Genomic DNA, 26,845 nt, shown 5'->3' on the forward strand with positions numbered 1-26,845 from the left:
ATGCGATGTCACATCAGACAGTCTTAAACACAAAACCAGGTAATAAACCTGGAGAGTAATGAATTTTTGGAAATAAACTGGAAAAAAATTTGCTTGGCCCTCAAAAAGGGGATGAAATCAGAACTCTAGGGGGTGCTTAACAACTTAGTCCATCTTTTGCATCTCTGATATTTTGGCTGGCTTTGAAATCTGGCAGCCTAATGTCACCCAGTGCCTTAGGAATTTGCATAACCTGTGCTTTGAGTGGGTCTTTCCTCCTGCTCTCTGGGCACTTTTCTGTGCCTATTGTTCTGAAAGCTTCATTGCTTGGCACTTTTGTTCTAATTTGAATGGACTTACGAATAGTTACAGAAGTTTTGATTTGGAGTACCGATAAGAAAGCACAGAAATGTGAAACTTTTTCAAAATACATGGGCAATTCTGGCCATTGCTGTAGCAGTATCAATGTAGCTACCTGTAGATATTACAGTGAAAGCAGGTTTTATGAAGCAGAATATGGAGTGGTAGCAAATGGATGTCAAGTACAATTAAAATATCTTGATTGCTGGAGCAATCTCTTGCAAGCCAGTTTGCTCCCTTCCAGGTGGACTGTACAGTGATGCCTGTGTGAATCAGACATTGGAAAATGGACTTTTCTTATTATGTGGTAGGTTTTTAGTGCAGCTGGATAGGGGAAAATGGTGCTTAAATGGTGCCAATCTCTCTGCATGGATTCCAATGAAATAGAAGTTATGACTCTTTTGTAACTGATTCATACCTCTAAGTTGCTTAAAACTGTCCAAAGACACGTGTCTTGATGTTGCTCACTGTTTGGATCCTTACAGCAAAAACATGGTGAACTAAAACAATGTAACACATGAAAGTTTGTTTTGGATTTCTCCCTTAAACTATAGCTGCTCTTGGGGCCTTCTGCCATGAATGGTTTTAATTGTCAGAATGGCTTATTTCTCTTTTCTGTAAACGTTGTGGGAAGGTCTAATTCCTTCCTATGGGATACATGGACTGGAGTTTACATGGTTTCTGGTTTTTCTGTTGATTATTCTTTCACCCAAAGCAGCAGATGGATAACGCAGAATTCAGAATTCAATATTTTTATATTTAATATATTCAATATAAAAAACATTCAGAATTACTTTTGCTCTGAATAAAAAGTAAATGGATTTGACACTGTTTCCTTTTTCCTTGTCCCTCTTTACTGGGGTTTGTAGAGAGGTCAGCTGTATGGTTTAGTAACAGTGATTTATATTGCAAGTAATGTGTTTCTTTGCTAAATGATTTTGTGGCATTATAAAATTACTGTTCACAGCACCACAGTGATGTGTGTTCTGACTTTTTTCTTAAGCCTTGCCTTAACAAAAGGCATGGTGAAAGCAAGAACAGGAAAGATTTAGAACACGGTATTTGAAGGTTGAGGTTAAACCACTATTAAACTCTTATTTTTGAAGAGGCAAAGTAAGAGAAGGTTCTAAAGAGGATGTTGCACAACCAGCTGTGTGTAGTTAACCCTGGCTGCCTCCAACCATAAGGAGTTTTCTAAAGCACATAGCAGAGTGCCTTTTGACTGACTTTCCTTATTCAGCTATTTGATTGGTATTTATTATCATTTTTTTCCTCAGTTGTTTCTTCCTCCTCAGTTCTGAGGATGTCTTTAATTGCAGTGTTTATAAAAATCTGAGACCTCCCAAGAGCATTAGTGGAAGATGCTCCAAAGACATCTAGAAAAACAAAAAAATTAAATTGTATCTCAGTTAATCCCTAACAACAGACTGATTGGCATGCTGCTTGCAAACGCACACTAAGGTTTCTTGAGTTACAGTTACATCTTCCTTTTTGCCTCAGAAATTGTAGCATTGGTAATACCACTACAAGGGCCAGATCCTGAAAGTTTCCTCAGTGTCTGGTGCCATACCGAGTGTGAGTATCTGGGCCTTGTCAGCAGGCATTTCATAGACCATGCAAGAGCTTCCTTCTGGAGCAAAAGAAAAATTCTAACCACTGAGGCTGTCTTGATATTTTTCTGTCTCAAAGTGTTTTTTGTCATCTTCTCCTTTATTCAGCCACTGAGCAACTTTGATATCCAGTTTCTGAATGCAGTTGGAGACCTGTTGGACCTTATTCCTGCATTATTTGATTATTCTGCACGGGGTGGCCAATGCAATGTGGATTCAGGAGGCCATGGGAGATACCAGTGGGACATGGGACACTGCTCTGCACTGATCAAGGTGAGCACCAGAACTTAATCTCCAGTGACTCTGTTAATTTGCAGCGTCTTGAGTCTACATTTCTGGAGTCTTCCCTGTTTATGTTGTGTGTGCATAAAGAGACTTCTGCCAACGATCAAGATGCATGTGTGCAGTTGTAATTTGTGCCTCTATAGGATTTTTGAGTCCAGTTTTTCTCACTTGTGTTCAAGAGGAGGGAAAAGACCAAGCCAAACCAAAACCACAGAGATGGGTGTTGAAAAGCTGCTAGAACTTCTAGGGAATGAGGAACTACCAGGGAGAGGAGACTGGATGAGAATAACTCATTCACCCAGAGAAGTGAAGTCTGAAAAGGGGTGTTGTGAGTGACTACAAATACATTGGGTAAATAGGCAGGGGAAAAAAGGAAAAGGAGTATTTAAAATAAAGGACAGTGCTAACATAAAAACAAATGGATGCAAGTGGCTGATGTTTTCTGTTAATAGTGATACCTTTGAATGGCTTTTCAGTTGGAGTGATGACAGAAAAAAACACAGTTTTAAGAGAAGTGACTGATGCATAATGTTGGCAATTACATTTTTCAGTTAAAATTATTAAGGAAGATTTAATCAGCATCCAGAGACTCAATGTATCGCAGAGCAACAATATTCACCTTAATTTGAGAAACATTAACTGAACCATTTGCCTACAGTAAGAGGTTTCTGAGCTAACAACTAATTGTAGAACCAGGGAAATACTTTGAAGAGATGTACCATCAATATATATATTTACCTTTTCAAATTAAATTTACTTGCATTTGCTTCTGTGCTTCACTTCAAAATGAACCAGAGCAATTCTCACAGAAACAGCATGTTTTAAATTGATATTGGATATGTTTGAAAAGATCTGATTTGAATGTGTGAACAGCAAAATTCCAAATGAAACTGGGGGAAAACCTATACCATGTGATGTAGGTATCCCAAATAACCCCACGATCTTTTATTTTAAAACACGGGCAAGAATTGTTTCTAGAGGTTTCAGAAATTCATTTAGTACACAGCTAAAAGCACAAGAATCTGCTCTTTCTTCAATAAGGCAATTAATCAAACTACTTATAACAAGTAGTTCTCCCAGTTTCTATCAAGGAGAAAACATGCAGAATATCATGGGGTTTGAAATTATTAATCTTTCTGCTTCTGTTTTCCAGGTTCTACCTGGATATGAGAATATATATTTTGCCCATTCCAGCTGGTTTACTTATGCAGCCACACTGAGAATATATAAGCATTGGAACTTCAATATAGTTGATCCATACACCAGCACCGGCCGTGTCTCATTCAGTAGTTACCCAGGTAAACTCAAGAAAACCAAAACTATGTAGATATTCAATTTGGCATGGACCACCTTACTGTCTTGTAGCTGTCCTGGCTGTGAAAAGGATGGTAACTCAACAAGCACTGGCTTCAATCTACCTTAGAACTTTTAGCCACCAAGAAGATAAAATGCCAGCTTGAATTTTCTGTCTTGAACATGATATTGTTGTTGTTGTCTTTTGTTGTTGATTAATCACCTTCAGTGCTTTGAATAGTACTGGTTAAATATTTTACCTCTGGAACAAGCATGCTGCTTTGAATTCTGCTTGTGTAGTCTGCAGTCATCTCAAGTGCTGAACTCCTCACCATGCCTGTAGCATTCATGTGTTTGGTAACAGCAATTTTGAGCGCTTCTGTTTACCGCTGTGACGTGACTGGTGCTGTAATGGGATTATTACTGAGTATCAAACACTTGCTGTGTTTGAAAGTGTATCGGCTTCTTTGATGTTGGGTTCAGGAGCCTTCAGTTGTTTTGTTGTTTTTTGGGTTTTATTTTCTTTCCCCCTACATCTTCCTTTTCCAGCTTCTCTATAAGCTGTTGCAGAGGAAAGTATGTTTTAATGCTTATTTGGTGTGTTAGTAATATAGTCAGCCAAAATATTTAGAAAAATATTCTTTTGGGAATATTAGGCCAAATGTTAGAAATTTTTGGCAAGTAATGTTTGAGTAGCAAAATATGTGCTCTTGGTACAGAATAGCACCAAGAAATGGGAACGTGAAAAACCAAAGGAAATCTGTAACTCCCTCTTAGAGCTGACATTGCATACGTTTTTAGAGGTGAAATTTCAAGTTCAAAAATACCTAAACAGTCAAGAATCTTCATAAAACATTTTAAATGAAGTAAGTACCATAGGAGACTATCTCATTCTCATGAAATTTTGTTAGTTGTTGATTTCAAAATGTGCTTTGTTGAGTTATGATGTCTTACCATAAAGCCTTACCAGTAAGGGCAAGGGTTCTTCATGGCAGGGGCTCCTGAGACTTGACTGGGAGAATGTTTTGAAAAGCAGTTGCATTCATTTCACATTGAAAACAAGCCTTTTTCTGTGGGGGTCTGACCCTCCTCAGGAATGCAGCATTTTCTGACAACTGAGATTTTTAATTTGAGGAAGGGGGTAGAGGTAGTCTGAATGTCTCTTGAGTGTACAGCCTTTCAAAAGCTTGGGTTATTTATGATTGCCTTGGAGGAATTTCACTTGCTTGTTGCAAGGAATTTTGCCAGGCCTGTATAATTTGGTCCAAAGCAAAGGTCTCTGAGCTCTGTTCATCATGTGAATGTTCATGAGGTTATTCTTGCTCTCATATCTCTCAGCTGAAATACTGATGATAGCACTACCCTTGACAAGAATGTGGCTCTGTTTAGCAACTGTTGTATGCTGCATTGTGCTACAGACTCAAAACTGGGGATCATGATCAGCCACACAGAGCATTTATTATTTTATTTTTAGTGGATGTCTGTGGTGATGCCTTTCAGTTGTCCTCTTTTGTGGATTCTTTGTATAAGGAAATAAAAATATTATGGTTTTATGAGACTGGTAAAGCATAGTGTGTGGCAGGATACCTGAAAATCAGCTACTGCTTTGCTGAAATTATTTGTGTCTGTTCATTGGTATACAAAATCCCAGTGTGCTTCCCTGAGAATGCTGATGTCTGCAGATGTGGCTTATTTTAAAGCCTCCTATTGCCATGTGAGCTCTGACATAGTGACGTGGGAAGGTGTACTTTTACCAACAAAATGAGTGAGAACTGTTGCAAAGCATGGTTCCCATGGCTACAGTGAAGTTTGAGAGGTCTGTGGTGTGCAGAGGGTGCTCACTGATTACAGGGTGCTATCACAAGCACTAGACAAGCATGGGCCATTGACTGCAGCAAATTGCATTAGCTATGGGTGTAGTTCACAGACTTGCAGTTTTCCATGGCATGAGTAAGCACTGGCCTAGTAATGCTCCAGGGACATCACGTAGGAAGGAGGCAACTGCCAAATTCCTCTGCTCCATGTTATGATGGGAGATATTTTCAGAGCATCTGACTCTGGAATCTGCAGTTCCTGGCCATGGTTCAACCTGACAATTGTAATGTCTCCTTGCATAAATGTTCCTGCTTTTAGTCTCTGTTCTGATAGACATAAGAACCAGTAAGAAAGGCCAACCTAGTAATCTCTCCTGAACAGTAACATAATCCTATGGACATAGAACTATTAACTTCTGGAGGAAACAGAGAGCACTAAAAGGCAGGTGCCCTTCTAGGTCTTCAGTGACACTTAACTGAGTTATTCAAAGACTGTTGTCATCCAGTAAGATAGGATATAAAATAAAACTATGCTGCTGTCCAAAAGGTGTGTCAGAAAATGTTAAGGGGTCATTTGTCTTCTGAGAAGGGATATGCCAAATCCGTGATTTCTCCTGGGGTCACAGAGTAAAATTATCCATATTATTTCTTTATTTACTGAATTTCAAAAGACAGGCTACTAGATTGCAAAAATTAGTATTTGCTGTGACTCAGTTTAGAAGTTCTGAGGCTATTGACTACCCATGATTTGTGTTAGAGTGTGCATTGTGGAGGGCTGGAGGGCCTTGCACTTCTTTGCTCATGTTGTGAGTGAGCAGGTAGGAGGACAGGCAGGAGTTAGAGACCATCCCAGCTTCCCCAGCAGTTATCAGTGTTCTGCCACCAAGTTCAAATGTCCATTGTTAACAGCATATCTTCTCTGCTGCTTTCTCCCCTTCAGAGCAGCAGTAGTACTGCAGAGGCACAGTCAAGTGGGAATTATTGGGAGTTGTAATCTCTGTTTTTGCAGAATGATTTCTTTACTTGCTGCTCATTTCCACACTAACTCACCTTAATTCTCACTTGAATTCTGCTCATAGTCTTTGTCTGCAGGGCTGCATGTAGGACAGTTCTGTGAACCTTTGGAAAGGAGGAATGTCTCTGAACAGAAAGCTTGAGCTTTATTGTCTTCTTCAAGCTCTGGACATGAGTACTTCCTGTGGCTTGTGAATCAATGCATAGCAGAGAGAACTGGAATTATGCAGAGAATGTTACTGTTCCTCACAAATGCTGAATGAAGCTGTGCTCATTTGAGGGAGTAAGGAAGTGATGATAGAGACAAGATAGGTTCTATGTTTTGTGCCACATACCTAGCGGTGGATCAGATGAAACCTGCATCTCTCCTCTCTCTGTGCCCCTTTCCCTCCCCACCTCCAATCAATTCTCTACACTGCCCACTGAGGCATTCAGAGAAATGAGCCAAACTAACTGGTAAAATTTAGGATTTTCTTTGAATAGCAGAGGGGTTGCAGCTTCCAGGATTTCCATCCATTTGGATGGAGCTCTTTTGAACTCCATTTAAGAACAGGAATGTACCATTTTGACTAACACTCTGGTTTGGATAGTGAACTACCTTCTCTGTGCTGAGCCACGGTCTTTTAAAGTATGTTAGTTTGATTTTAGCAGCTTAAACAAAACAGCTGAAGAAGAACAGTTGAAGACTTCCACCTTTTCTCCTCTGGTCTGTTATTGGGATCCTTCTGGGTTGAGCTAGGTGGTGATGTGGGAGTAAGATGCCATAGGTTGTATTGATGGGTGACTACACATGTCATATACACATCCATCCATCCATCCATCCATCCATCCATCCATCCATCCATCCATCCATCCATCCATCCATCCATCCATCCATCCATCCCTGCTAAAGCAGGAGAGAGAGGTAGTTTGTGTCCCTTGCTTTGAAGTAATCTGGTGTTAATGCAGCATAATCCTTCCCCACAGTTTGAGGAAGAGCTGGGAGGAACAAACCATGGAAAAGGTCTAGCCATTGTTCTCAGGAATACCTTGCTCATGAGGTATTGCCAGACCGTTTCCTGCTTCCCTGCTTCCTCCAGCATCTCTTTAAAACTTGGAGGGAAGCAAAGGAAAGTGTCTCGTGAACGTTGGAGATTAGACCAGAGTGTGGTATGTGCTATTTCTTAGTGCCTAGGAGAGATGTGCAAGGGAGGCAGCTGATGGGTTCAGTTTTGACATGAGAAGCAGCTGCTGATTCTCTGCTAATCCTTAGAATACCTTTATTTTCCAATATTCAAATGTGTTTATACACATTGGGCATCTCAGCCAGGAGCTACTCCCATCCCTGAGAGGTGGGCTAGACCTCATAGCTTTGACTTCCAACCTGTAAAGCTGACCCTTGCTGCACTTGAAAGAGCACAGTGACCTTTTAAAGCACCAAAAAAGCTGATGCTGTCTGGTTCAGAAAGCAGCAGTCTACCTCTTTCAGAACAATAGTACCCCAGAATGTGCTGCCACCCACATGCTCTTTGATGTGCTGACTTTCTGGAAAACACTGTGGCTCAGATTGCAAAAAATGCTTTACTTTGCTTGGCTGATTAATGTCATGGTGAGTGAAACCCCATGTTCTGGAAACTTCCGTTTTCCAGTGGCGTTTGGAAATTGAATCTAAATGGATCAGATCCAGAAAACGCAATCAGAAGTACTTCTGCTTGTTTCTCTGTAGAGTTGTCAGGTTCACTGGAGAGAGGGATTTAAAAAACCCCAAAAAACCAATAAAACAAAACAAATTTGACTGAGTGTTCCTAACAAAAATGGGAGGTGGGTTTGCAGAGATGGTTTTACAGGAAAAACATAGAAGAAGTGTACAGTGAGATAACACCTTCTATTACAACAGATTCTCATACACACTTAGAAGAATGGCTCAAGGGGACATCAAACATCTGGTGTTATCTCTAGACTTCTCTACTAGGTTTTATTTTTCTGGATGTCTTTACCATGGATAACTTGTTGCTTGTGTTTTAGCTTCCATTTGTTTCAGAGTTGCCTATGCCTTAAATCAAAATGCCATCTTGGAATTATTAAATTAGTAATGGTGTATCATGGAGGGCATGTTGTGTTATAAAACATTGCAGGATAAAACTTGGTAAATACTAAGGCCCAGAAGGAAATCCCCTTCTTTTCAACTTAGCTGAGCTTTGCAGTTTATTTGAATTACAAAGTCCAACCTTCAGTTAATTCAGCATCATTCCTTGTGTTAGCACTTGTTTTGAGTCAAGGTTTTCTGTTCTATCTCAGCTGTTGATTGAAATTGAAGAGAGAAATTACTTGGTTTGTTTTGAAGTAGGACACTTGGCATTGTCACCCACAGGAATTGATGCTCAATTCACATCACAATTGTTTCAACAATTTCAATTATTGCCTGTGTTTGGGCAAGCACCACTTGACTTGTTATGCAGCAGATTATTGCTAGAGTATCCCAAGTCCTTGTGTAAAATAGACTGGCAGAGCCAAGTTTAGGATGTTTCTCTTGTCCTTACTTATTTGAGGGAGATCTCTGCTGATAATGTATATAATGTATTGCCTCTCTCCCCATGAGTAAAACCAGATGCCAGGGTGCTCAGTCTATTCTATACTGATATTTTTTTAGAGAATGGATGTCCACACAGTGTATTTTCCTGGATCTGTTCTAATTTGAGAACTTACTTCTTTAAAGAAATTTTGCTGAACTAGAGCCCTTAAATATTACTTTTGCTTGAAGGTGGTCTGCCTTTTGATAAAAGCCCAGGAATAGGAGGTAGAGCTGGGTTGTCTTTCTTGCTGTTGTAGGTTGGTGACCTTTGCAGATTGTGTTAATAAAATTTGCTGTGGGAGATTTCATAGAGGAGCTCAACTATTAAGGTGTAACACAGCATTTTAGATTTTGTACTCTTTGAAGACTGATACTATCAAAAACTTCTTAACAAGAGTTTAGGTTCTGTATGACTTCCCCATGACCAGCTCGGTTAACAACCTTTCTTCCCCAGCCTGGCAGCCACGTATCTCCTGAGTAAAGTTATTTAAGGGCCAAGTTATTTCTGCTGTACAAGTAGTCCCCATACTATCCAAGGCATATGGCTGACCTTTGCAGCTCTGTATGCCACCTCCTGGCAAAGGGTTTGCAACTGGACCTAGCACTTCTGTTGGCATGTAACCTGGAAGGGAATCCTGCCCTCAGATCCATCACTGTATTGACTTTGCAGAGCTGGCAGGCATAAAAAACCCCTATGACAACATGTCAGGAAGAGGAATAGGTAGAACTTCTCATATACAGGATGTGGTTTATGATTTAAGAGATGCTTGTGTCTTGGAGATGCTTTTAAGATACTTTAGACAGGAAAAGATTAAACTAGAAGGAAGATTTTTCTGCTTGATTTAATACAGAAGGAGTTAATTAAGGGGATTAATTCAGATTAATTAAATTATGTTGTCTTTATAGAGTAAAAATCTAAAACTGATACTAGTTGATGAAAGTGTTTTTGTGGAGTTTGTACTTTGCTTTGGTTTTCATTGTTGAATTTTTATATTTTTTTAGTTCACTTCTTTGTTAGAAACAAACACTTGACAGGCATTTAGGGTATGTAATCCTTAGCATAAGACATAGGTTGACTTATGGAGAAGCTTCCAGGCTCGGCATAGGAACACAGCAAATGCTTTAGACAAAGAATTAGGTGTCTTGAAAGCGTGACAGCTTCTCATTTCAAACTGTGCTGACAGGTGGGCCCAAAGTCCTTGCAGAAGTTACTACCTCATCTTTAATCTTTGTACAGTGTGAGTTCACCCACACACATGCATGGACTCATCCATATCCTCATGACTTATCTCTGTTTTGTTTTATCAGTATATCAAAGGTTCACAAAGATAACCAGTTTTGTGTTATTGCTGTTTCAGGCTTTTTGGTGTCCCTGGATGACTTTTACATACTGGGCAGTGGCTTGGTAATGTTGCAGACTACCAACAGTGTTTTCAATGAAACCCTCATTAAGCAAGTGGTGCCTGAATCCTTGCTAGCTTGGCAGAGGGTCCGCATTGCCAACATGATGGCAAATGATGGCGAAACTTGGGCAGAGACCTTCTCGAAGTGCAACTCTGGTAAGTACATATGCACCTTCATATGTATCTTAGGAAAAAAGATGTGTTCCCTCTACCTCTTGTGCTTGTTTCCTTCCCTTGGCAGGACATGTAACTCTCTCTCTTCTCATACCCAGGAACCTACAACAATCAGTACATGGTTCTAGACCTGAAGAAGGTCAAGCTGCAGAGGAGCCTTGACGATGGTGCATTGTACATTGTTGAGCAGATCCCAACCCTTGTGGAGTATTCTGATCAAACAAATGTTCTCCGGAAAGGTAATAGCTCCTACAGTAGTTACTGGCTTAGGAAAAGCATCTCTTTATGTCAGCTGAGAATTGTGTTTTGTACAGAGGAGGGTTTGTTGAACACTAGTCCCGAGTTTAAAGTAAGGAAGCCTTGTGTGAGCAACCCTCAGCTTTGTGTGAGCATCCCTCTGTATCTGGGTCAATTGCAATGTGTTCATTTATCTGGAATGCTGTGGCAGCAATGCAGTGACCATCTGTGTCTCCTAGAAGCAGAGGAGGGAAAATAGACTTTGTCTCTTTGCTTATCTGCATCCTTGTCTTTTTTCTGGTACTATTTTGCCCTGTTGTAGAGACCAATGAGGGAAAACGTGAGATCTGTTTGGGGCAGTACTAAATAACTGTGATGCTGTGGGCTACTCGAAGTGATTGTTGAGTGGTTCACCCTGCAAGAAGATGAAATTTTGAATACCAAAGAAGTTCTAGGTTAAATTCATGTCCTGAACTTCTCTGGATCTCTGTTTTATGATAAATATTTGCTTTTTAAAAGGTTCTTTAATTCCCTAGCAAGACTAGCAAGAACTTGATGGAAAACAAACAAATATCTTGGTCAAGCAGAACGCTCACTGTCAGGTTTAATTCGCAAGTGTTTGCTAGACACTTAGATCATCAACAAAAAAGCCTGAGCCTTAAGTGTGTCTGGTGCTTTGTGCTCCTTCCCCTGATCACATGCTGAGGGGATAAATTGATGAATTGCTCATATCAAAATGATGGGAAACTTGTTTATGTTAGCAGCTGGGGTTGGTTGTCTTTGAAATTTTTCCTTGTGTCTAGCTTCTTGGAAAGTTCTGGCTTATTCCAGGCATTGCCACATTGTCAGTCTCTTTTGGCTTCCTTTGCCTTGGGCTTCTCAATGCTGTGTTGTGCGTGGGATGCAGACAAAGAAGCTGATAGAGACCCTCTAGCTCTGGCACTGGAAGCATTGCAGCCCCAGCATGGCAGTGCTATACCTGTGCAGAGAGGCCAGGCTTGGCAGGTACCTTGAGTTCCTTTTCAGCAATGATTTTGGAGCAGCTGTGGGGCATTCTCTGTAGGACTGAGCCCAGCTCCTGGGCTTGGGCACACAGTGACCACTTCTTCCCTCTGAGATGTAGCTGCTCTATTCTCAAAGGTGGCAGCATGTTTTAGAGGTTACACATTACTTCATACCTACAGTATGTCTTTTCCCAGATATCTAAGTGTATCTTGTGCATACTGGATAACAGAGTAGTCAGTCTCTGGGAGTTTAAACATTAGGAGGACAGCCTTCAACACACAGGGTGAGCTAAGCCCTCCAAAGTGCAGTGTTTGAGACCTCAGCTGATGTAAGCAGCAGATCTGAACTCCTCCATGCCATGCAGGACACCAGACAAGTCCCATCAAGGCCCCTGCCCTGTTCCTAGGTGGTTGGAGCAGCTCAGGTGAAGGAGGTTTATCTTTCTCAAGAGCAATGCTGGCTTAAAATCTTTGTAGAATAGCTGACCCTGGCAAGCTCCATCATTGCCATGTAGCAGGTGTCCCAAGATAATGCACTTTGGGCATGCTAGTTTGGTGAGAGTGAGTTTGCCACCAGCATCTGCTTTTTAAGTCTCTTTGAAGTATAAACCTAGACACAGCAGAGAATGAGAATTGTAATCTCAGGTGAACAAAAGCAGGTATTGCTGTAGTAAACCTTATACTGAGGAAAAATGAAGCATTTCCTTATGCAGGCTTGAAAATGGAAGGGTTTTTTTCTTTATGGCTTCTGTAGTTTTTGTAGGGCAGTGCAGATGAGTTCTCAATACCAGGAATCTCTTACATTGCCCTTTCCAGGCTAAGATGTCTGGGTGCTTTCTGTATATTGACAAAGAAAGCTCAGAAATCCTTTAGAGGAGGTGAGGGAGGGCAGCACTGTCTCAGGTGAAGGAATAGGTCACCCAAATAGGCTGCAGTTCATGTTTCTTGACGACAAATGAGTAATATATCAAAAGCAACACATCAGAGCAAAGCCTGGGATCTGAGAGTCTTCCACCATATGTGCAATATTCTTATTGCTCTGTGTCTCCATATTGCTGATACCTTTTGCTCTCTAAGTGCAGAGGAGGAAAGCATTTTGATTCAGGGATTTTTTGCTGCCTTCATGTCATCCCTTCCTTTCAACTTCACAGTCTCTCTTGACTTGTTTTTTGTCACTGTGCACCCTGCCAGGTTTCACTGACTATAGCAGCCCTTGGGTAAAGCCTGGCTTAGGTTGACTGCTGCACTCTTTGCATGGGATTTGCAGTCTTGCTGAGCCTGAGACACAGAAGAGCTCTTGCTGGAGGAAAACTTTAATAGCTTCCTCTGTTTTAGCAATTTTAACTAGTTTTTCCAGCTGGGAGAAAGGGGTCATCTGTACACACTGCGCTCATGTGAGACAACAGCACCTTTTTGAATCACAGCTAAACCTTACTGGTTTGGAAGCTGATGTATCCGTGTCCTCCGGCCTGCGTCGTTACAGGCTGGCAAGTTGCTCATTTCTGCAGGACACCTGTATTACAACACAGCCTGTACACAGCTTTCCTTCAGGTAGGCTCTAGGTCACGTAAGCAAATGCCAGCAGACAGGAATACCCTGTCTTCCCTATCCTAGGCAGGACCCAAGCTGGTGAGCCTCCACTCAGACAGTGCTCCACTGCTTATGCCGTCTGCATATCCCTCAGGAAGTTTGTTTTGTATTTGTGTGTATTGCTCCCAGTGAATTCCAGTTGATTTTCTTGAGCATCTTACACCAGACTCCTCACACTGTGCTGAGCTGATCTTAATATGTGGAGGCCTGCATTTACCAGTGCCTAGATGGTAAATCTTTAAGCCAAATCCTGATGTGTGTGATTTGAGAATGAACAGGGAATGTTAGTGCTTTGGAGACAACTTGAAAGTGTGCTACTCTTGGGCCTAGCTCATGTTATATACTTGTTGCTTAAAAATAGAAAAAATTAAATGTTAAGGTATGGTTATGTATTCTTATATATTCTTGGACTTCCTGTACCCAGATTCTGACCTGGAAGGTCTCCTGGTTCTTTACAAGAGCTTTGCACAGTGGTCTTCTTTCAGGCAGTTTTGTGCAGGATTGCTTTTGGAAAAGTTAGATCAAGGCTCTGCTCTGCTGATCACTTCTTAACCTTCAAAGGCAGCTATTGGCAAAATGTGCAGCAATCCCCATCTTTCTTTATGGCTGTGTGCAACCCCCACTGCACAAAGTGTGTGTGTGCTGGCCTGCCTTCTGTTTGCTCCAAGTAGCCCTGTGGTCTCCTTGTGTTTGTGTGTGTCAGTCCCTCCCTGACTGGACAATCTCAGCATGGTGTGTTGTTCTGCTTTGGTGAGATGGGAAGGGGGCAAAACCAGAATGACTTCAGGCCATTCACTGTGAAGTTGGGTGGAGGTAAATGATTTTGCAGTCATTTAAGGTTCAGCAGGGAAACCTCTGCCAGAGGGCTGTGGCCATGCTGCATGTTCAGGCTCCTGCAAGTCTGATGTCAGCTGTTTTGCAGGATGAGTCCTGAGGCTGGAAGTCTGGGGGCGGGTTGCCTGGGTACGCAGTCTCCAGTGGTGTTACACTGGGAGTCAGCCCTGGTCATGCCAGTGGCTGTTGCCTTATTGTGTTCAAACCAGTTTTCTGTGTTGTTCCTCGACAGGCTGCTGAGGCAACGCAACATGGAAAATTACTTCTTTTCTTTTCTGAGACAAGCAAGAACATCCAGCTTTTCCAAATGATTAACAGATTGGGGTTTGTCTCTGGCAGGTTACTGGCCTTCATACAATATCCCTTTCCATGAAAAGATTTACAATCTCAGTGGGTATGCATCATACGTTGTCAAGTACGGCATGGATTTCTCTTATGAGCTTGCTCCAAGAGCCAAAATCTTCCGTCGAGACCAGGGCAAGGTGACCAACTTGGAAAGCATGAAGTACATCATGAGATACAACAGTAAGACATGTTTGAGTGCTGTGGAGCTGATCTTAATAAGCAGAATTACTTTTATTTCTTGGATTATAGTGGGAAGCTGCAGCGAGCCTCACATACAGATCAGTTATATTGTCCTAAATGCAGAATACACACAAGGCAAAAAGGTAACACAAGCTTACTTTGGAGGTAGGAAACTGGGATAAAGTTGCTCTAACAAGAGCAAGGCCCCTTGGGCTTGTTATTTGACTTTTCCAGAAAGCTTCTGACTCCAAGAGACCTCATGGACTGCTATCACCTAATACATCTACAGCCTGTCAGTCTTGAAAGCCTTAAACCCTAAGCAACAGTTAGATGTGATCAGACAAGAGAATTTAGTGTAAAACTTAAGGTCTTTTTCCATGTTCAGGCAAATGGTCTTTTGCAGGTGGGATAGAGTTAATTTTCATAGTGGTTAATACAGTACTGTGTTTTGGATTTAGTATGAGAATAATGTTGATTGTTTAAATATTACTTAAACTCAGGTGTTTTAGTTGCTGATCAATCAAGGACTTTTCAGTGTCCCATGCTCTGCCATCAAGCAGGTGCACAAGAAGCTGGCAGAGCAAGGCCAAGACATCTGACCTGAAGTGGCCAAAAGGATATTCCATATCCTTGAACCTCATGCTTATTGTGTAAACTGTGGGAATTGGCTGGAAGGGGCTGATCCGTGCTCAGGGATGGGCATTGCATTGGTCAGCAGGTGGTGGGCAATTGTATTGTTAATCACTTGTTTCTTTAAGGGTTTTTCCTCTTGCCCTCCCCTCTCCTTTTTAATTTTTATTATTAACAATTCAGTTATTGAAATTGTTGTTATCTCAAGCTATGGTTTTTACCTTTTTCCAATTCTTCTCTCCATCCCATGAGGGGTGGGGCTTGGGGGCATGTGGGTGAGTGGTTGTGTGGTACTTAGTTGGCAGCAGGGGTTGAACCAGGACAGTAGGTAATGCTCTGTTTTTTCCTGACAGGGCTCTCCTTAACTGGATTAAATCCAGTTTAATTAACTTCTGGCTAAGCCCATCTCAAAGTACTGATAGCTTTAGATGCTTTATTTTTATTCCCAATTATAGGGAGCTTGCTGATTACTGGACTTGAGGTTTGGGAGGCCTCTCCCAGGGTGGGGTGTCATTCCTGTCTGGGCTGTGAGTAGCAGCATGCTTGTAGACGCTGAGCTCACCACCTTCCCCTCCTGGCTTGCAGTTACTGCAGTGGGTGTTCAAAGGTTTTGCTTCTTTACACTTATTTTAATCCAGAACAGGAAAACAAAGGTTCTCATTGCTGCATTTCCCCCTCTCCTGCCCCCTCCCCCCCCCCCAAACCTGCCACTTCCCTTTCTCTTCTGCTTTTCTCTCCTGACAAAGTTTCTACAACCTTCTGTCATGTGGAATTTCATCAGGTGGAATTGCAGATATTTGTGGTTAGAGGTTGGCAGTGGTGCCCCTGGGATGCAGAAGTAGCTGTATGGTCTTGCATTAGGAGCTTGTCTACTTAATGTCCTGTGTTGAGTGCTGACCTGTAGCTGGTACCTAGGGAGAAGCACAAAAACAATGTGACAGAGTGCAGTTACCCAGTTTTTAGTGGCTCCAGTACTTGGCATCAGCTTTTTTTGAGGGGGCTAACTTTTTTTCTTTTCTTCTGCTCTTCCCACCACATTTCACCCCAGACTATCAGCATGATCCTTATGCTGAACACAATCCTTGCAACACCATTTGCTGCCGGGAAGACCTGAATCCTTCTTTACCAGTGCCTGCAGGCTGCTATGACTCCAAGGTAAATTACCTCAATTTCAGTATCTGCTGAATGTTGGCTGCAGCCTGTTTGTGCTCCTGTCAGACCTGTAGCCTGCTTCCCTGTACCAGGCCAAGCATGGCCAGGCATGTCTGTTCCCTCTTTTCATGCTGTCCCAGTGCTTGGGCACCTCCTCCGATGGGAATTCTCTGCAGAGCCTCATTTCCTGTCCCTGACAACAGTCCTGACATAGTGTTACAGGATACAGGGGGAGGTGTATGAAACAGCTACATCCATGGGAGCTTGTGGTGTTCAGGGGTTAAACCCCAAAGCCTTACCGCAGGAAATGAGTCTTCAGCTCACTCAGGGAAGGAGACTGTTGTACAACTTCAGCCTGCTGTTCATTAGGACTCTGTGGGTGCCTCCCAGAGCCCACAGGAAAGGGGTTGCAGTCTCACTTTAGGTTTACATTTACAAAAGCCTGGCTCACTAGTAAGCCACCCTGCTCTGGGGCTCCACCTCTCTGCAAAACTGCTTTTTGAAAAGTTTGGTGAAGATCACTTTGCATTTTAGGGCTGTGTGGGAAAATCCTTAGACTCACTGTCCTGGAAAATACAGCATTTCTTTTAGGCAGGTTATATGATATTTTCACCCTGAAGAGCAATGCCCAAGTACGCAGCTGTGCTGAAAAGTTGCACAGTGTTTTATCCTGTGGGGTCCAGCCTGCTGCATTTCTGGATTGAGTTTGGTTGCTAAGATGCAACTGGGGAGGCTATTTTGGTGTCCCCAGTACTGTGTCAAGTCAGCTGTGTGTTGCAGTGGACAGTAGTGGGAGACTCCCAGTGCTGGTTAATACAAGAGGAATGCAGAAAATGGCTTTGTAGAGGGGTCTGGTAAGGGAGTGGTCAATGCATGCTACAGTGCCTCAGCACAGTTAGGCAAGGGGAATGAGCTGGGCTGGAGGTGGAATGGGGGGCCTAAAAGGGGCATTGAAAGAAATAACCCAGAGCACAGGCCAAGCCTGTTCTAGTTATAAACCCTACTTGACACATTTAGTGTCTGAGTTTGGAAAGATGGAGCAGGCTTGGGACCTCTTTGGAGACAGTGAAGGAGCAGGGCAGAGCCTGGGTAGCAATATTGACTCTGCTGCCTTTCTCCATTCCCGAATTACCCTGACATGCCCCAGGGGATGGACCAAGTGCTCAACATGCAGCAGAGCTTAGGGCAGACCCCCTCATCCACCTGCTGCAGCCCCATAAAATCAGGGAGGGTTGTCCTGAGGGCAGATGCTCTGGCTCTTTCAGCCTGGCAAGGGCAAGCGTGGGATTGTGGTTTCCTGGTGCCCTTCAGCACTGGCTGCTGCGTGACTGGAGATGCCTCTGCGCAGGGGAGGAATTGCTGCCTGTGCGTATTTCCCTCTGCTCTCTTCCCTCACCTTATAATCAAATCTCCCGGAGCTGTTCCTGCTGTCTGGGGTGGGGATGTGTCAAGCCTCACGCTGCCCTTTTGCCCCGGGTTCCTGTCCTTTGTTCCAGGTGTCGGATTTCCGCCTGGCTGCAGCGTTCACAGCCTCCGCCATCAATGGCCCTCCGGTGCAGGGCGGTCTCCCGGTCTTCAGCTGGAGACGCTTCAACCGCACGCGGCACCAGGGCCTGCCCGAGTCATACAACTTCGGTTTTGTCACCATGAGGCCCATCTTGTAAAACCAGCGACAGTATCCACAAGCGGATTTTTTTTTTTAATGGAAATTTTATTTCTTGTGTAATAAATCGACCTGGATGTCCACATCCCTGTGCCTTATACCTGCCTTCCCACGTCCTGCCTGCTAAGGACTTGGTACTGATATTGGCTGCTTCTCTGCAGCCCAAAGCATGTTCCTTTCTTCTGAGCTGTTTGGGTGGCCCTTTCTCTGACTAGGATTGATGAGGTGGCAAAGCTTTGTGTTGATCTGAGCCATCATCACAGCTGTTCCCAGAGCAGGAGTGAGGAGCAATGCCACCAGTGAGAGTGATCTGTTTCTGGGTAGTAGCTGGGCCAAACTAGGTGGCTGCTTTGGGCCGTGATGGCCTTACCTCAATGCTGGCTTGATGTCTGCCTTTTGTCTGAGTCGTGTGTTGCAAGTTGCTTCCCATCAAGTGTGTGTTCTCCGTGGCAGATCAGTCTGTTATGTACAGGATGTGACTTCAAGTGGCACTGTCAAGACTTCCTTTGTGTGGCCAGAGCAGCTGGCAATGTCAGGCTTGGAAAGATGGTGAAGGGAAGTGGCCTGATCCTTTGGAAATGCCTCTGCCCCAGGCTGCAGGGACAGAAATGTGATGCAATGGATCTCTTACAATATGCCTGGAGATGGCAGCTCTGCCTTTCTCTCAACCTTGAGCCTTCTACCCTGAGGTATGACCTGTTTTGTGCTCCAACCCAGAGTTTGGGAAATCAGAGCTCTTCTTTTGAGAGTGCCTTTCTGTAAGTAAGTATTTACACCAATGGGAGCTTGTGAGCCTTAGGACTCCAATTCGTGTGACTGTGGCTACTTTTTGCCTTTGGTTGTGCTGCTAAAGGCCACTGCATTCCTCTTGCTGTGCTGTCCTTTGTGCTTTCTTTGTTGCCAGGCCAGCCAGGGCTGATCTGCCAGTCCTGACCACAGCAGCTGGGTCCAGCTCCTCTTCCCTGCATAGCTGCATCAGTGACCAGAGGAGGCTTTGATAGCATTGCATGGCCCTGTAGGCAGATGCAAAAGAACTGACAGATAGCTAAAGGAAGTTTAAAGGTCTCTTTGAGTATCTTATTTCCTCCTGCAGATGACACTTGGAATAAAAAAAAGGAAGGTATGCTCTAAGCAGAGGATGTGTGGCAGAAGTTGCCACCTTTTCCATACCCTGCTTTCAGGTTTTTCCAAGTCCTGTGGCTTCTGACTCTTTTAACTTCAGGTTTCCAGGTCTGGCTGAAGAGGGACTTAGTTGGTGGGGAGATGGAACTGGGAGGTGGTAGTGATTAATCTCTCTTGCCATAATGAAAAAATACTCTTCAGTCACTGCCTAGAGGAAATTACTCCTCTCAACAGGACCATCAAAATTGTCACCTTGAACACCAGCTTTCATATGCTTTACCATCCCCCTTTTCTGAAGTTCAGTAGCAAACTCGCCCCTTCTGGTTCTAGTGGTCATACCCTGCACAGCCTCAGCTCTAACAGGGGCCACAGCCTGTCACGGCAGGAGACACCTGGGCAAGGTCTTACCAGTGCCTGCCCAGGTCAGGCTGCACAGCACTTCAGGGAGAAACCAGCAGCACTCCTTTGGCAGTGTCCTGGTGCTGTGCTGCTGGCTCAGATTTGCTTCTCAGCTGACTGCTGGGGTTTTTTCAGTTTCGTGTGCAGAAATGGACTTTGCTCTGGGGCTGTAGCACTTTCCAGACCTATCATGGAGTGTGTGCCAGAGCTACTCTGCAGCAAACATTGAGTGTTCTGCACGCTCACACTCCCACTTTGCTCTACTTCAGCAGGAACTACAATTAAAGCAGTGGTTGAGCAGAGTAGTTATGCTGTATTTGATGATAAAACATAGGTTCTGCACCATGTGCAGTACATATACTTGTAGTTTAAATAGGCAGTTTGAGAAACTCAGGACTTTCAAGTCTGATTGTGCTGAGGCATTACTTCACAGGAGTCCATCATCTTCTGGTCAGTGACTTGAAGCAAATTTTAGTAAGTGCATGGAAACTAATTATTAGCATCACAAATTAATTATATGCCCTCAAAATACAGGCTCAGCACTAACGCAGGGTCGGCACGTCGGTAACTCCGTGTTCTAAGTACTCTGAGTTCTCTACAATTTGCCAGCAGAGTTGGGTCCAAGAGGCAGATTTTCCCAGACTGCCTTCTAGTCCAGCTGTTTATTGATCCCAAATGAGTTGCACAACATCTGTCATGGTGCTGTTCCTGGCTTCTACCCCTGAAGCAGGTGGGTGGGGGGGCAGAGCCCTTCATGGTGCCTGCACTGAAACATGTTTTTATTAATTATTTATTTATTATTTATTAATCCTGGTTTAATTATCCCTGAGTGATGCACTTTGTGCTGTGCACAGCAGCTGCTTCCTGGCCAGGTGAGTGGGCCTTCATGCTTGAAGGGTGCTCTGAAAAACTCCAGTACTTTGTCCAAAGCCTCTTGATGAAAGAATGACCATTGCTTTGGAGGTCAAACCTGGCATCTTGGAGGGCAAGGAGAGCAGCACCAGCAACTGGATTTCCATTCCTGAATTCATCTGGGGCAACTTTGGGGTGCAGGTCAATTTCGTCTCTCTGTCCATGCCTTGCAGAAATGCATGGAAGGCAACTTCCCAGAGGTTACAGCATTGCTTTGGTTTTTTGCTTCTGTGAGGGCAGCACCGTGCAGTTGACTTCCTAGGAATGACCAAGAGCCCAAGCATTGCTGCTCAGTGTTGGTTGAGCAAGGTGGCAACACCTCTGGAGAGGAGGAGCAGGCTTTGGGCTCTTTTTTGAGAGTTGCCTCCTGCAGTGTCATGAACTAAGCACAGATGACTCAAAATGTTAAAAACTCAGTAGTTTTATTTCAAAGTATAAATTCCAGGCTTGTCAGACCCCACTAACAGTTAACACAGACACACACTAATCTACAGTACATACAAAAATGGGGAAAGCTGGCAACTGCCCAGTTTAAAGTGGACATTAAATCAGTCCTACATTTTTTTCTTTTGTATTTACAATTCCAACTGCAAAACAAAACAAGAAATCAGATTTGAAATTTTCCAACAAAGAATTTTGCACATTTGATTTCTGATAACCAATAAATTATTAAAGCTGAACAGGAATCCCTGAACAACTACTACTCAGCTATCTTATTTACAGCTACACCCTATTAGTTTAAGACAGCAGTACAAATATATATGTGTGTGTATATATATGTATATATACACATATCTATACATATATATATAGGCATATGTATATAAAAGAAGAAAAGAATGCTCAGCCTGCATCATGACTATGAGAAAGAAAGATGCCTTTTTAACTTAAAAAGGATGAAAAGGAAAATTCATTGATTTGTTTTCTCCTAGCTATCCTTAATTTTTTCCTTCTCCTCTCAGAGGTGTTTGGAAGGGAATAGATTTGCATGGCAGGGCTGCCGTAGTGTCATTTAATCTCTTCTCCCTCCAGTGTTTTCATACAATGCCCACCCCTACCCAAATCAACAAATTAAAAAATATATATTTAATATATCAAGCTTCTATTTAAAATATCTGCATAGATATTTTTGACAAAAGGAGAATACTCAGAGGGTGTGTAAGAAGGCAGAATCACAGCTTGATTTTGTACAGTGTATGCAATACTCATCCTGGGGAATGGCTGTCTTGGGAGCAGAACAGATGTGACCCATCCCTTTATATAATATTGGTTTTATTTACTGTACATTTAAGACTAACAGCATCAAGGAACAGCTGAAGTGGTTATTTTTGTTACAGTACAAAATGATGTTCAGATCCTACTACTGAGCTGAGTTGTTTTCCCAGTGAAGACTGAGGGGTTTTGCCTTTGTTTTCAAAGGAAGCAGGGTAAGACCCCTTAATTTTACAGGGAGAACACCATGAGTGTTTCCAGCCTTGTGCTAAAACCTTGGGAATGGGTGTCACAGTGCTTGTGCTCAGTGATCTAAGATGGCCAAGGGCAGCACAGGCAATTCCGAGGAGCAACGTCAGATCAATGCATAGGGAAGCTGGAAATAATTACAGGCTGAGACATCTGCATCCTTTTGTTTTCTGAAGCTGTCACCAGAGACAGTACTGATGCCACAGCTGCAGTCTGTCCCCTCCTAGCATTTATGTTTTTGTATCCAATAGTTTTTAGCCATACTGCAATAAAACAGGCCAGAGAAGCTGTGACTAGGAGAAATGCAGAATGCCATTTTGCCATCAACACTCCACAGCAGGGCTCCTCTCCAAGTAGATGAACTAACTCAAATTACTTTCAACCTGGACATCCAGATGCCCTTGTATCACACACAGAGAAAACAATTCAAACCTAAAACACACCGGAAAGTAAATGAGAATGGAAAACACAGCTGTAGTCAGTGCTACAGTGTTTGCTAAAATACGTGCAACTCAGTCCAAGGCAGTGCTGCTGAAATGTCACGTGCCCAGAGGCAGCAGCAAAACACAGAATCACAAAATTCAGACACAGAGTCAGGAACACCATTATACCAAGCTATTGAAAGATGGAAAATTTTGCATTAAGTGCAGAGAAGAAACCAAACTCAACACTTCCACTTAAAAACCATATAGAAATTTTTAACGTATTTAAAAGTGGATTATTGGAAGGCTTCAGCGATTGATACTTTTCATTAAAGAAGTCTAGAAGTAGAGTATTAACAGACCTGTACTGAACGTTGCCAAATATTTTGGTAATACTTTCAAATAAAGTCTATAAAGAAACAAATTGTTTCTGGTTGATTGTTGCTAGCAGAAAGCTTCTCAATAGTTTTAATCATTCTGGGAGGTAAAGGATAATAAAACCATCACCCATTCAACTACATGGGAAAAACTGCCATGAGGTAAGGAGTTAAGCACTACTTGTGTTTGTTAGCAAACTCACTGCAGAGATCTGCTCCACAGTGACAGTGACTGCACAAAACTGGCATAGTTTTCTCTTTGGGCATCAGTGATTTAGGACCAGCTCCCTTGGAGGTCTCCACACCAGACATCTCAAAGTCACGCCATGCTTTATCACACACCTCTCCACCAGTACTTGCTCAAGATACTGAAATCCAACCTTTAACAGCCCTGCTGGGATGAAACAACAGGGAAGTGATCATTTACCCCAGAACTGTGATGTCTTTGGTCAACAGAGGTGTCTCACAAAATCCTGCCAAAAACTCAGCTGCTGCCATACAGACCAGAAATGGATCTGGTAAGACAGAAGCCAGTTTTTACTGTCAGTTCAGTGAAGAACTGAATCTTTAGTAAGTAAGTATGAGTCTTCTTTCTCTAATGATGCAGCCCACAAAACCTCCAAATGGAATGATGCACCATCCCTATTAATACCTCCACTGGAGGAAAGAAAATACTCTAATGCAGGACTTGCACCCCCTGCCTATCCCAAATGAGGCAAACCTAACAAGGGATATCTAAATGGAAGCTCTAACTATAACAAAGCTCACTTATAGTTTGGGCTGGAATCACAACTAAATAAATGAAGTTCTAGGTTGTATTCTCATGTTTATTTCAACTTTCAAACTGTAAAATTTCATACTGCTGATATAGCCAAAGGCTCTTTGGTACCACCTCAAAGACACATTAACAAAAAATTGCCCAAGGACTTGACAGCCATCAACTGGAAATAACTGTTCTAATCTCTATTACAGAACTGTCTTTATAAGAATCATAATTTAGTCTATTTCCACAAACAAACTAAATGCATTATTAATTATTCCTTAAAATAAGCAAACAGAACATTTACTTAAACACAGAAAAATTCAAGGAATTTTTGATAATAGCACCAGAAATACAGGGACAACTGCAGTTCAAAGGAAAGGTTACACATTGTTCATCCACAGTGTGAACCTTCTGTGAGGATGCTTGGATTTAGCCAGAACTTTTGCTTGCCAAAGTCAACTTTTAAATGCAAGTTGCCATACAGAGCCTTGTATAACTCACCTGAGAGAAGTGACACTCCCAGTTACATGAAGTAGTGCAGTAAATCAGACAGTGGTCTACAGTGTCATTTCTTTAATTGTAAAGGTTCTAAACAAAGGAACAACAGCTACAGAACCCATAATCTCTTAGCATATTTCATCAGCCCGGTTTGGGGATTTAACTTTTCTGATACTTCAATCTTGCTTCACACTTCAGCATGTTGGTTTTGAGAAAGAGAGCACTGAAATGAAAAAATGTCACAGTCTGCAGCTTTGCTATATGGTGAAGTGGATTAAAAAAAATCTTTCCCCTCTAAACCCACTGTTTGGTTCTACTGGGTAGGAATGCAACTGAAAATTGCCAAAATTCAACCCTTGCATCTACTTCCTTGTCCAGGTGCGTTACAATTTTGTTCTGCAAAAAGCAAGTTTAACATGTCAATGACGCTGGGGGAGATGCACCAATTTCTCAGCTCAGAAGCATCATGAAAGCATCTATTAACATTTGCAGTCGCTCACAAGGTTTAAGCCAGTGTCTAAAACAATTTCTAAAACTCCCTTGGCTACGTCTGATTTCTGCAGAGGCAGGCAGGTGATGGGAGAGAGTAGCGCACTGGGAAGCAGCTCCTCCTTTCGTACTCACTGAGCATCCAAATGAGTGCAAACAGGCAGAAGCTTTCATGGCACCGCACCACAGGGGTTTCTTCTTTGGCTGAATCACAGCTTTCCCAAAAGAACCAGGAAAAACTCTGGTGGAAAATAATGTCTGTCTAGTTCATATTCTTGACAGGACAAAAACTATTCAGGACTTACAGTAAGGAAAGGGTTGAGTGATATTGCAGATAAGAACAAATTCAAAATCAGCAGATGTTACACTTTCTTGGCTTTACATAAATAGCAGCTACTGCAGGCCTGGAAATGAGAAGCACTGATAAAAGACCAGAAGGGTAAAAGGAAAAATAACTCCAAGCAAATAAAAGAACACCACAAGGTATCTGGCTACATTTTATTTCTGAAATTATTCTTTAAGGCACAAAATAAATCTAAAAAATAGGGCTGGATGTATGAGGGGAGGGACAGAGAAATTGCTGGAACTATCAAGGTGTGAATGGAGACTTTACAATCCAGTTTCAGAATCTGGAAATGCTCCCAGGGTGAGTAGGGCAGGATAGTGAAAATAGAGGAGCATTCTTACTTAGAAGAGGTAGGAGGTTATGGGGTGATTATTTTTTTTTTCTCCACCACCTCCAAATTTACATGGGTTCCTGGCCAGACTCAAGTTCCCTTCCCTCCCCTCAGAGAGCTTACTAGAGTTTGTAAGGTAAGACCAGACCACTCAAGCCTCCACTACAATAAGTGAGACCTTGGATCACCCTTCATGGCATGTCTGCTCACAGAATGCTGGGGGGGCAAGAGGCAGATTGTTTTTGCCCTTGTGTTGGTGTCTCAATAGACATTACAGATGTGTATGTTTTACTTCAGGCAAACTGCAATTTACTATTCTGTTTTCACTCTGAAGCAGAACCCCAGGCATTCAGGATGCTCTTGGATAAAGGATAGTAGGTATCTAGGTGGAACACCTGTCACGGAAGGAAAAACAAAATTTTCAAATGGCCAATGGCATGAACTATTTAGAAAAAACAGGCTCTCTTGCTGCAGGTCAGACTTTATTTTTCTTTTGGTTCTGAGTGTATGTAGTGTATCACACAACTGTCTAAAATAATCCTGCAGAGTGGATTTCAAGGTGAATTACATGCATCGGATCAACTCCTCCCAAATCTGGGGTAATTCTTGCTAGCAGGACAGGTTTAAAGGGTCCAAAGATCTCTAGTTTAACTGCTCTGGGAAGAGATCACGTCTGTGGACTGGGGGTCACAGAAGGGTCCAAAGCGTCCGTAGACATCCTTAGCCCGGACTGCAAAGTAGTATTTGCTGCCAGACACGAACTGTGTCAGAGTGCACGCCATGGGCAGCGGCAGCGCCTTCACCTCCCCGATCTTCTTCCACTGCGAGGCCATGGTGGCACTGGGGTCCTCGTGGTAGGCATACAGGTGGTAACTGTCCACAGTGGCACAGCTCCGGTCCACCTCCATCACGCTCCACGACAGCACAATCCCATTCTGGCTCTGTACCCGGGCCAGCTTCAGCTGTGGCTTTTGAGGTGGGGAAGTGTTGGCAGCTTCGGGGGGCAGACGTGGTGGCTGTGGTGCCTCTGGAAGTGGAGCGGGATGTATGGGGCGTGGTGCCTCCTAAGCAGCACAAGAGCAATAAGGGAGAGGTCAGAATCTACAGCAATGGAAGGAGGCTTTAATTCATCATTCCCCGGGTAAGTGGAAGCAGATGAGCCTGCAATCACCCAGCCGTCAGAACTCTCAGTCCTGTGTGCACAGGCAAGGCAGCAGCTGCAAATGATGAGAAGGGGTGGGAGCAAGAATGCCATAAATTCTTACGTCATTTTTACATCCCTAGTTGTGCAAATGATCACTGCCACAGTAATTTCCCTGTATCTTCTTTGCTTCCCAGCCAGGAGGGGATGAACTCAACACTGTGAACTTTACTAGGACTGGGCAAGCAGGTTCACAATGACTTTGAACCAATCTATGTTTGAGCTGCTGTTCCCACGTTACCTGACACTCCAGACAGGGCATTAAGCTGACAACTCATCATCCCTTCTACAGACAGGTATTCAGTCACAAAAGGAAGACAGGGTAATGATGCCACATAGATTCTATCACTTTAAATTGATCACAAAAGCTCAGCCTCACTTTCCGTAAAATTTTGAAATGGGGGCA

The 26,845-nt window shown here is 42.9% G+C and overlaps 2 protein-coding genes across 4 annotated transcripts in view; one reads left to right on the top strand and one right to left on the bottom strand.

The window, feature by feature from the left end:
* Positions 1 to 18,203, top strand: part of PLBD1 (phospholipase B domain containing 1) — a 37,937-nt gene extending 19,734 nt beyond the window's left edge. Inside the window, exons 5-11 of the mRNA XM_059846612.1 lie at positions 2,058 to 2,222; positions 3,388 to 3,532; positions 10,265 to 10,465; positions 10,582 to 10,722; positions 14,488 to 14,673; positions 16,352 to 16,458; positions 17,952 to 18,203. Of these exons, the coding sequence (XP_059702595.1) occupies positions 2,058 to 2,222; positions 3,388 to 3,532; positions 10,265 to 10,465; positions 10,582 to 10,722; positions 14,488 to 14,673; positions 16,352 to 16,458; positions 17,952 to 18,119 (1,113 nt within the window). The 3' untranslated portion in view covers positions 18,120 to 18,203. The remainder of the gene's footprint in view (positions 1 to 2,057; positions 2,223 to 3,387; positions 3,533 to 10,264; positions 10,466 to 10,581; positions 10,723 to 14,487; positions 14,674 to 16,351; positions 16,459 to 17,951) is intronic.
* Positions 18,204 to 25,045: 6,842 nt separating this feature from the next.
* Positions 25,046 to 26,845, bottom strand: part of ATF7IP (activating transcription factor 7 interacting protein) — a 79,201-nt gene continuing 77,401 nt past the window's right edge. For all 3 annotated transcript variants that reach the window (XM_059846610.1, XM_059846609.1, XM_059846608.1), the window contains exon 15: positions 25,046 to 26,302. In XM_059846610.1, the coding sequence (XP_059702593.1) occupies positions 25,886 to 26,302 (417 nt within the window). In that variant the 3' untranslated portion in view covers positions 25,046 to 25,885. The remainder of the gene's footprint in view (positions 26,303 to 26,845) is intronic.

This window comes from Haemorhous mexicanus, chromosome 5 (genome assembly GCF_027477595.1).
Source record: "Haemorhous mexicanus isolate bHaeMex1 chromosome 5, bHaeMex1.pri, whole genome shotgun sequence".
NCBI classification, from domain to species: Eukaryota; Metazoa; Chordata; class Aves; order Passeriformes; family Fringillidae; genus Haemorhous; species Haemorhous mexicanus.